At 43.1% G+C, this 10,420-nt stretch overlaps 1 protein-coding gene across 1 annotated transcript in view; it reads right to left on the bottom strand.

Annotated features, from left to right (window-relative positions):
- Positions 1–303: 303 nt before the first annotated feature.
- Positions 304–10,420, bottom strand: part of LOC144115757 (uncharacterized) — a 55,946-nt gene continuing 45,829 nt past the window's right edge. Inside the window, 9 exon segments of the mRNA XM_077650257.1 lie at positions 304–1,067; positions 1,515–1,694; positions 1,793–1,859; positions 1,931–2,104; positions 6,682–6,876; positions 7,397–7,523; positions 8,673–8,742; positions 9,226–9,419; positions 10,022–10,107. Coding sequence (XP_077506383.1) covers positions 910–1,067; positions 1,515–1,694; positions 1,793–1,859; positions 1,931–2,104; positions 6,682–6,876; positions 7,397–7,523; positions 8,673–8,742; positions 9,226–9,419; positions 10,022–10,107 — 1,251 coding nt within the window. The 3' untranslated portion in view covers positions 304–909.

The raw sequence follows: 10,420 nt of genomic DNA, 5'->3' as shown, positions 1-10,420 counted from the left end.
TAAAAAGGGCTGAAGTTTAAAGATTTATTTAGTGTATTTATCTTGTGTTTTGTTTTCAGATACATGCCTAGATGAATGAAAAGAAACCGCAAATTTGTGCACTTCTGTTCGCATTTCGGTTAGTGTCATTAGAATTGTAAGTACCGTTATAAAACAATTTACTTCTATAAGAAGTAGTGGCATAGTTCCGCATATGATCGTTATGATCGTTGTGATAACTGAATATCAGTATAGACCCTTGGCCAAATTGCGTGAAAACGCGGGTGGTATGTCTGCGTTGCACAGGCCGAGCAGTACGAAATAAATTTTTATGCAGCAGAAATGCTCAATATATTGCATGAGTCAGCTATCGCCAGACTGTCACGTAAAGTGATCAGTAGTCTCGCAGAAACATATAGGGAAGGAATAGTCAGTACCACATAATTTCGAGGACAGAAGTCTCCAGGACGCTCGAAAAGTGCTTTTGGTGTGTCGGTGGTACTTCTGAAAATAATTTCATTTGGCTACCGCTCATTACATCACGCCAACGCGATTTTAATACCCACAAGTGTGGTCTGGTGCCACCGCCTAATAAGTGACCTACAACTATTTGCTGGGATTGCAACTGAAGCGTCCTGGAGATATTTGTCCCGGAGAGTGCATCCGTGGATGAACATTTAATACGTTCTGTGAAGATTGATCGCAAAAGCTTTTGCTCAGAGAGCGGCTTTTGCTGCTCATCGTGCACATGTTATTTTGCTTAGAAAAAAAAACGCTGCTTGAAAACGACGGCGATAGGTCAGGTCGTCCAAATCTGATATTTGCAGTGTCACTGCTGTGGAGTGATGCAGCACCTGAACCGCTGATTATTATCTCCTTCTAGAACAGCAGTAAAAATGACAATATATTCCTCAGGACGCGCAGGTATGCTCATCTCGCTTCAAACTGTATCCTCAATCCGTTCTTTGGCCTTAGCACAAGCTCAGACACCAGGGCAACTTGATCTCGCTGGTCAAGTGACTTCAGCTTGAACCGACGAAGTATGTTGGCGATCACAATCTTCTCTTCTGATAAGGCGAACTTCTGACCTATGGCCGGAACAGAAAGAATAAGGTAAGTTTCCACTATAACTTGGTCACACACTCACAGCCGTTCGAGATATCGGAGAAACGTGCGCGATTGTTAATGCTGCACGGTAGCGTAGTAATGCGCCGCAATGATTGCAGTTATGGGCGCAGGCACAATTGTTCCTTTGCATGAGAATGAAATGGTAGCGGAGTATGGACCAATAAACGGACGTAATGCATTTCTGATCTCCGCGTGAATTCCTAGTCTCGGTAAGTGCTTGCCATAATTGCGGGCAATAGATACTTACTGCAACGGGAAATTACTAAGCTGCTTGACTAAATTTCCAATACCACATTTCAAAGAATTTAGAGCTTTTACACTAAATACACACGATTATGCGAAAGATGAAGGTAGAAACAATTTTATGATAAAAACTTAAGACATTTAATGTATGAGTTCAAGCTCACCAATGCAATTCCGAGGACCAGCTGAGAAAGGAACGTAGGCGAAGGGATGTCTACCCTTCACATTTTCAGCGAAAAATCTTTCAGGGTGAAACTCTTCCGGTTTCGGAAACACGTTTTCATCTCGATGAAGACAATACGTAGACAATCTCACAACAGTGCCCGTCGGGAAAGTTACGCCTCCTAGCGGAAGGGAAATTACAGTTTGTATTAGATGCTATGCCTGTTTTTTACCCTTTGAAATGTTCAGAAATTAAAGGCAGAAAGATGAAATGACATACCGATTTGAAATGGCTCTTCGCAAGCTCTTGTTATAAAGCTAACAGATGGGTATAATCTTTGGGCTTCCTATAAAACACAGGTAAAATAATTAAATAATCTCTAGGTTGTCGCATAACATGCCGAATACTTATACAAACCTTCAGGCAGCTTTCGAGGTACTTCATTTCCCTCAAATCTTCGGACGTGACTGGGCGCTGTTTGTCGTCACCGAAAATTGCGTCCAGCTCGTCGTGTATCTGCTGTTGCTCACTTGGATGGTGACCAATCAAGAACAGAGCCCAGCTGATTCCCATTGCTGTTGTGTCGTGACCCTACGTTATGGAGGGGAAAGCGTCTCTTCTACGCAAAAACAGAAAGAACAGAGGCTGTGCAGATGTTTCAGGTGCTAATACATGGGGCAAAAAGTGACGTTCACTATGGGTGTGGTTCCTATAGCCAGTTACAACTTGAGAATGCAGAGAGAAGCCTCGCTCTCACAAAGTCACTCAAATTAGTATCCAAGAAAGAGACAGAACAGCGCTCGTCGCCTGTTTTTATTTTTGTCTTGTATTATGAATGCCGGGGAGCATGCTCGTTACAAAGCCGAGTCGTCCATATTGGCGACGTGCGTGTGTGTGTTCCGCGCGCTGCGCTTGCGAAGTAAAAAAAAATTGGCGGTGGTTTAGCTATGGTTAAACCTGGAGTGACGTGATAGCTACAGCTGGCCGAGTGGAACTTGGTCACGTGACCAACCACGTGACGTACCACGTGATCAGCCACAGCGCCGCGCCGCCGGCAGCTGCTCCGCACCACGGCCTTTTTACCCTCGACCCAGCGCCTGGTCGACACAGGAGTAAAGCGCTCCAGGTGAATTCAGAAAACCGGTGAATTGTCTTGTTAACTAATTTTAGTAATTAACTTTTATTTAGTGGAGACAGCCGCCTGGTTACAATTAGAGATTTGTAGCCGATCGTTAATAATAGCCATATCAATTTTTAGAATTTCGAAAACGTGATTACCCTTGCCGCTCTGGTTCGACAAAATTTGGCTTCCTTGACTAGTTGCGGGCACTGGAAAGCTTGCTTTGCCTGCATGCTTTTCGAAGGCGCATGTATTTTGGCATGATGTAGTCGGATTACTAACGATCGGCTACAAATCTCTGATTTCAACCAGTTGCCTAGCGGTGATATCTAGAAAGCTAATTATCAGAACATAATTAACCAGCTTAGTGCTGAAGACAATTCATCGGCTCCCGGGTGTCCGCCAACATTGGTAATACTATGCCGCAAAACCCATATAGTTAGCCCAAAAATCCTAGTTTTGAAAGTTACTTAGTCTTTAGTGAAACACCTATCATAGGCTGTCCATTTTCTGTTGCTAATGTCGTGTCCATTCGGTCCTCTGTCAGTGGTCACTCAGATGTACCCGCGGCTTTCAAGCGTTTGGGGCAAGAGACCCGGTCACTGGGTGCAAGACGACCGGACCTCACCATTTGCTGTGATATGCAGCCAATATGGCAGCCAGAGATCAGGTCCGGTCGCCTGCTGTTGACAGAGCGTTGCGATGCACATTACCATTGGCTGCATATTGCATCAAATTTCAGCCAACGGCGATGTTCGGTCGCCAACCGCCCAATGGCCGGATCGCTTGCCGCAGACGCTTGAAAGCCGCGGGTATATCTGAGTGACCACTGAAAGAGGTCCTAATGGACACCAAATTAACAACGGCAAATGGACAGCTTATAGAATGCGGCCACATTATTTTTTTGTAATAAAACCGAGATTATGAAAAGACAAAGTTTTTTTTTGTTTTTTTTGTGCGCCAAATATTTGGCCAAAGAACGCGGACATTTTTTTTTTCCCTGTACACACAGACTATATTTTCCGCCACACTAAGTAGCAGTGCCTTATGCCGAGCGTTATACTTAAAAAATAACAAAACAAACGTAGCAATGAAATATGCTTTCTTGCGTCTATCTGGTGAGGAACCCGCCAGCTGAGTCAGATGCTCTGGTACAGACATTGTGGCTCCACCGGGTACATTGGACAAGAAATTCATTTAGAATATCTCCGACAACCAGCGCTCGCTGCTGCAGACGCCAGAAAGTAGGTAATGACGCGGGGGCTCGTAAACAGGAACGACAAATGCGTTCCGCGTACTTTGCGGTGCATTTATTCATTTTTTGCTGATCTATTGGTTGCGAATAAAAATCACTTCGTTTTTTGAAAATGAAAACTATTTGCATTGCGGTAGTGCAAAAATAAAATTACTAAACTAACGCTATACTGCGTACGTCGCGAAACTCAGTAGAGGAAGCATACGCGTTGTCTATTTTTTTTTTAAATCTCTGCCTTCTTCTCCCCTTCCTTAATACCTACTCTCATAATACAGTCCGGCATACCAAGAAATTCTGGACAAGTGCATTTCTCAACAGGAAGTTGTTTAAAAGCAAGATTTTTTTACATAACGTAAGATTTCAGTATAACAATTAACAGATCTCCCTCTCTACCTGCAGACTTGCATTTTTTTCTTTTTGCAAACGTCTAAAACGTTCGCCATCGGTTTTCTAAGGCAGTCTTTACTATTCGATGCGAGCAAAGGACCAACTCTAAAAGATTTTGCTACGCATCGGGAGAATGGATCATAACATTTAATGCTAGAGTAACAGTAAGTTACAATATTGAGCATTCGGTTCACAATTAAAATTCATGTCTAAGAACCCTGGGCTTGGTGCCCACTCACTGTAAAACTGCTACCGCGCATCTCCTTATAACTACTTATGACTTGTGCACAGACGCGCACAGAGCTACCGGGAGGCGTTTCGAAACGTTTGGAAGCGTCTTCCCTACTGATGACGAGGTTGGTCACCTCGCTGTGAGGAAGACCTCTTGGCCACGTGATCACGGTGAGCGCGCGCCCCACCCGAAAACTGAAAGTTGTGCAAGGCACGTGTAGGGGTGGTCAGGTGAGCGCGGACAAACTTTCGAGTGCGCCTCGGGGACGTCGGAGGTTCAGCTCTTGCTGTAGAATGCGTTCCTTCGCTTTTGGACGACACTGATTTCTTTTGCCGTTCTACGCCGGAATTTTTGTCGAAGAAACTTTTTGTGCTGCCGTTCCAGAGGACGTACGCTCATTACCGCGGTTTAAAGAAATTGAAACTTGTGGGGTTGATCGTTTCAAAGCGACACTTGGGCTATGAAGGACGCCGTAGTTGAGGGCTCCGGATTAATGCTCGGACAAAAATTTTGAAATTTGGAAAATTGTCAGTTACTGTTATGAAAATATTGAAGGTAATGGTCCATTCTTCAGATACGTAGCAAAATCTTTCTTTTAAAGTGTTCCCATCGATCGCATCGAACAGTTAAAACTGGCATAAAAAGCCGATGGGGAACACTTTTCAATACAGCAAAAACGTTAATAGGAATAAAAAATAGAGACTACGGTCAGGTGACTTGCGGATATATTGATTGTTGTAGTGAAATTTTACATTATATGAAAAAATTGCGCTCATAGACGGTTTGCGCCCAAAAATACTTTTGTCCAGAATTCTTGGGTATCTTCGACCACTTGGGGTTCTTTAACGTGCACTGACACTGCACGATACACGGGTGCTTTTGTATGTCGCCTCCGTCAAAATTCGGCTGCCGCGGCAGGGTGAAGTGCAAATCAAATAAGGTGTTTGCAATTGCCAACAAAAAGATTGGTTTATGGGGGTTTAACGTCCCAAAGCAACTCAGGCTATGAGGGATACCGTATTGAAGGGCTCCGAATAATTTCAGCCTCCTGTGGATCTTTAATGTGCACTGACATCGCACAGTACACGCCTCTCTAGCATTTCGCCTCCATCGAAATGCAACCGCCGCGGCCGAGATCGAACTCGCGTCTTTCGGGTCAGCAGACGAGCGCCGTGACCACTGAGCCACCGTGGCGGCTCAACGGCAGTTGTTTGCACTGGCAGTGAGTTGAAGAATAGCCAAGACGTCGTTAGTGTGGTCAGCTAGCGGATTCAAACCTTGCTCTTGTCCAACACGACCTGCCAGTTTTTTAACTGTCGGAAATCCCGGAAGATAGCGAAAAGTATGTAGAAGCGGAGCTTGTTCTGCATTCTCAAGCTGTAACTGACTGTAGTAGCTTTTTTTTAATATATATGATGAGCACCACAATAGGCACAAGTTAAGAAAAGCATGACGAGTAAAAATCATGTGACGTTTGTTTCGCCAGGCATTTACTATGGTATTGTATCGTACGAGTTCCCTGCAAGAGAAAATCATACATACAAAAACTGCAATGATCAAGTTTTTTGTTGTGTGATTTTTATGATTGTTTTTCTTCAAGATTGTGAATTATTCGCCGTTCTTTGTCTTCTAAACATTATTTGCCGAATAGACTATTATTAAGCCCGACTACGCTTACCAAAGTGTCAAGGGTGCTAACATGGAAGTGACTAAACTAGTAGTTTATTCCGCGAGAAAAAAAAAAAAAAACCAGCCGGTCCCATTTCTTTGCAACTTTTTTACTGACATTTCTTATGTTTTTACAGTACAGTCGGAAGCCAGAAGCTTTCTTTCTGTTCTGTTGGTTTCACCCAGCCTTGGAAGGTAGCCGCGTCTACTCGCAGGTATTCAGGATGCTTCGCTAAGGGACTACGCTAATCGCGCATAAACAAGACTAACTTTACTATTTCGCCTTGTGTGGCCAGCGCCTTCTAACTATGTGAATATTTCTTAAGACGTAAAGTGCAGGAGACAGTAACAACAGAGGTTGCGAGAGTTTGATTGCATGCGATGCCGTATTAGGGTCAAACTTAGGAAAGTTATCGTAATTCACATAACAGTTCGAGTTCTGCTGAAGCGGCATGCAAACGATTACTGTGCACCAAAGCACCTGTAATTAAGAATTGCGGGCTTACCTCAAACATGAATGTGTCCACTTCTTCCCTTATATGTTCTTCTGTGATGCTACTTGGGTTTTTCAAGTGTTCAGTAATAAGAAGGTCAAGAAATGGCCTTTTCTGCTTATTTTGTTCTTCGTCATCGATGTCACTGTCGCGTTGAATTTCAAGGTGACCCTGCTTTTGCAGGAGTGTTTTTCTTTCTGCTATCACCTGGTTGAGTAAAAAACGTCACCAGTAAGCTGCATTGTTTGGTGGCGGTGATGCATAAATATGACCTGACTCAGCCGAAAAGTACATTTAAGAAATAAAAATAGCAAAAGAGAAACTGAGAATAACCGCGGTGCGAATTCAAATGAACAAGAAAATTGTGTCACTGCAAGGTGACAATTAATGTATTGTTTTCAGTTAATAACATGCACAAGACGGATGTTTACTTCAAGATAGTACCACTATTGCCTCCGTGGCGCCCGTTCCCGATATGCGGATAATTATGTGTAAACATAGATTCTATCAACACTGTACTGTGAGGCTCGAACAAGAATTATGAATTCATGGGCATAATTTACGTCGACAACGGCTTAAGTTTTTAATTAAAATCTCTGAATTAAAATCTCTGAATCAGGGCTTGAAACACTTCGGTAAGCTCTTCTTTTGGATGGGGAGGGAGCGTGTGTTCGGTACCTGCAGGGTGAGGAATGTACCAGAGAGAGACCGTATTTCATACTTGTACCTTTCTTGTGAAGGAATGGAGCGTGTTAAGACACTTGTAGTACTCTCTGCCAATGCCACTTCTTTTGAAGATAAATTCGGACGAAAAAAATGGGTTCAGCATTCGCCGTATAAACAGCTCTCCGAGACTGAAAAAAATATGAAAGCAAGTTTTAAAATAGCGGCCCAGAAAATGCTGAATCGACAAAAATACTAGCTCATCCAGCCACCGGGGAAAAATTAGAATTCAGTATGCAAAGGTGCTCAACTAATGCATAAGGGTGTATGCCCCAACAGACACAGAGCATTTCGTCGCTGAAATGAATGCTGAACACATCCCCGCCCCGAACAATGTGTGCGAAAGGAACTTCGTAGGAATTCTGGCATTGCGTAGCACTATGTTGGAGAGAGTATAAAAAGCAATGTCACACAGATAGCAATTGCACAGTCAAGCTCACAAGGGAACAGACTGGTACGCAGGTATTGGATGGAATACTCGCATACTATATCAATTGCTTATTTTTGTGGGCAGAAATCTCAGAGATTCATATTACCCTCTCTTGTGACTCAGTGACTATTGCACTCGACTTGTGAGCCCAAGTTCGTAGGATCGATTTACAGCCATGGCAGCCGCATTTTGATGATGCAAAAATGCCCGCATGCTGAGTGTTTGTCAGTCCGCCCTCATCGACATCGTCTTTCACGGCCCACAATCAGCTTTCGTATCAATGGCGCAGTACAAATGTTTCGCAGTACATTTGGAAATAGCCACAGAGCACCAGTTGTAAGAGTAGGCCATATGGCATGGTGAGCCCGTTGTTCAAGCAAATCTCTGAATAAGAATTGATTAAACATCAGCATGTTCTTATTATCCTTCTGACTGTCTGTTTTGCCGACTGATGCGAAACACTTGTATGCTGTGCTAATGTCTATTTGAAAGAGCAAGAAACGACTCCTCCAACGAGGCAACCACTCTCCGATCAGTTCTTGTCGAGCGCCGTCAAAGCGCTTCGAAAAGCACGTTCACTACCTGTTTTTCAAAACGACAGCTACTCACTCTTCAATAAACTCAAATGGAATGTCTCGCTTTTTGCTGGACCGAAAAGAATGGAACTTTGTGGTCAGGTTCTGTAATGTTTAGGGCATAAATTGTAGCTATAATGAAAAAGTGTTTTTTTTCTCGACAAATTGCGACTTTTCCCGCTCGTCCTACTTAAAACCCTGACACGTAATTCCAATCGATTCATATTATCTCGGGCGCAAAAAAATCACCTAAACCACCGAGCGAGAGTGCTCACCTGTTCACAGCCATCACGTACGGAGAACGTTCGTCATACTGTGCACGAATTGATGTTCCCATTATAGTTTCTGTAAGCAAAGAGGTTTTCTAATTTATATTTTATCTCATTACCTAAGAACACAAGTCAGATGTGGTGTCTGTTCTCTGAAGCAAGGGCAACACAAAGGAATGGTTACTGCTCGCTTATATTTCACCATATTTAAACAACACCAAAATACTTTTACACAAAGCTAGAAAAGAAAAGATTGTTTACTTGTTTTGCAGTGGTTAATTCTTGTTGTTTTTTCTGACATATTTTCGTTTTGATATTACCAAAGAACAACCTAGCAGGATTGTTCTGAATGTAAGTGAGCGCTAAATAATATGCTGTTGTAGATTCCCAGTAGATGGTGAGTGAACGCAGCCATTTGTGCACGGACAGTTTCCAAGAGAAATTTTAAAATATTGCAGTTATTTTGGCTAATTTCACCCTGTGCAAACTCTTCGTCATCCTGCAAACAGCGCGCATAGTTTGATTTTCACTTCACGAAAACAGTAAAATGACACCATACCGCAAATAATATCCAAGGTACACAACGTCACCAAAGGCACAATATCAGTGTGGTTCCCAGGTCGACACATTGTGCCAAGCTTGTCGGCAAGGATTGTCGATTGGATGTTTATGGTTGAGAGGAAGTCTTCGAGAATGCGGAAATGGAAGGCTGGGGTAAAGAGTCGTCTTCTTGATCTCCACTTATTGCCTGTACTGGGAGAAACAAATATTAACAATATATTGGCACAGGCAGATGTCACATGCTCATGAATTTTATGATGTGACCTTCCAAGCGCATAGAAAGTAGAGCTTAGGTATTCATTTCGTAGAGTGGATGCCCTTGTGTTTTGCCTCAGCGATCTGTCGAGCTGTTTGATATGCAAGGCACCTTCTCAGAGAATCTGTTCATCCTTTAACGTTCGGTTTTACGAACGCCTTCTACCATGTAGCGGCCGCATGAGACATAACCGCGACCATTGATATCAGGTTTTGGCAACAGTACATAAATTTTAGTTTCCAAAGGTTCTCTGAATGCACCAAGAATGAAGTCTGCCCAAGACCAATATTGAATATCGTGCCTTTATTGTGAGGGCCTAGGGCGAAAAATATATTGACTGGTAGCTTTATAGCTTTATAGTTTCCGTGTTTGATGTCCGAGTTGATAGCTGGCAAGCAACGCCAGTGAGAGGCTAGGCTATGAAAGCCGGCGCCGACCAATGACAAACAAGAAAAACAATAAACCGTGCAAATACCAATTCCAAAATACAGCCCCAAAGCCCTTTGATGGCCCAGGGCGAACTAGTACTATTACGTACCTTGTAAGTAGGCCGGTCCCCAACCAGTTATGAAGCAATCCGTACTCTGGCCCCTTTGCAAGAAGAGAATTGCTCGAGAGTACCTCCTAGGTTGAAGGTAAAAATTGTAAGGAAAGTGCATGTGCCCCTTTTTTTTGCAATCAGAAAAGTTCCAGAAACTGCAAGCCAATGTTCTGTTTTCATTGCAACTGCTACCTGCGCCGGAAGTTTTGATTCCTTGCTTAAATAGTCATAATGATCAAGTTTCCTTTCTTGTTGCAACTAATAGCAGCGGAAGGTTTCCTTACATCATATAATAAATCACGCGGTGCTCTTCACGGATTACTTACTACGACTTGACTTGCCATAAGCACTGAGTGTTCAAGAAATTGGTTTTATGTACTCAAAAACCTTGAATCT

The sequence above is a fragment of the Amblyomma americanum genome, chromosome 1 (genome assembly GCF_052857255.1).
Source record: "Amblyomma americanum isolate KBUSLIRL-KWMA chromosome 1, ASM5285725v1, whole genome shotgun sequence".
NCBI lineage: Eukaryota > Metazoa > Arthropoda > Arachnida > Ixodida > Ixodidae > Amblyomma > Amblyomma americanum.
The sequence above is the reverse complement of the archived record's forward strand: the minus strand, read 5'-3'. Positions and strand labels throughout refer to the sequence as shown.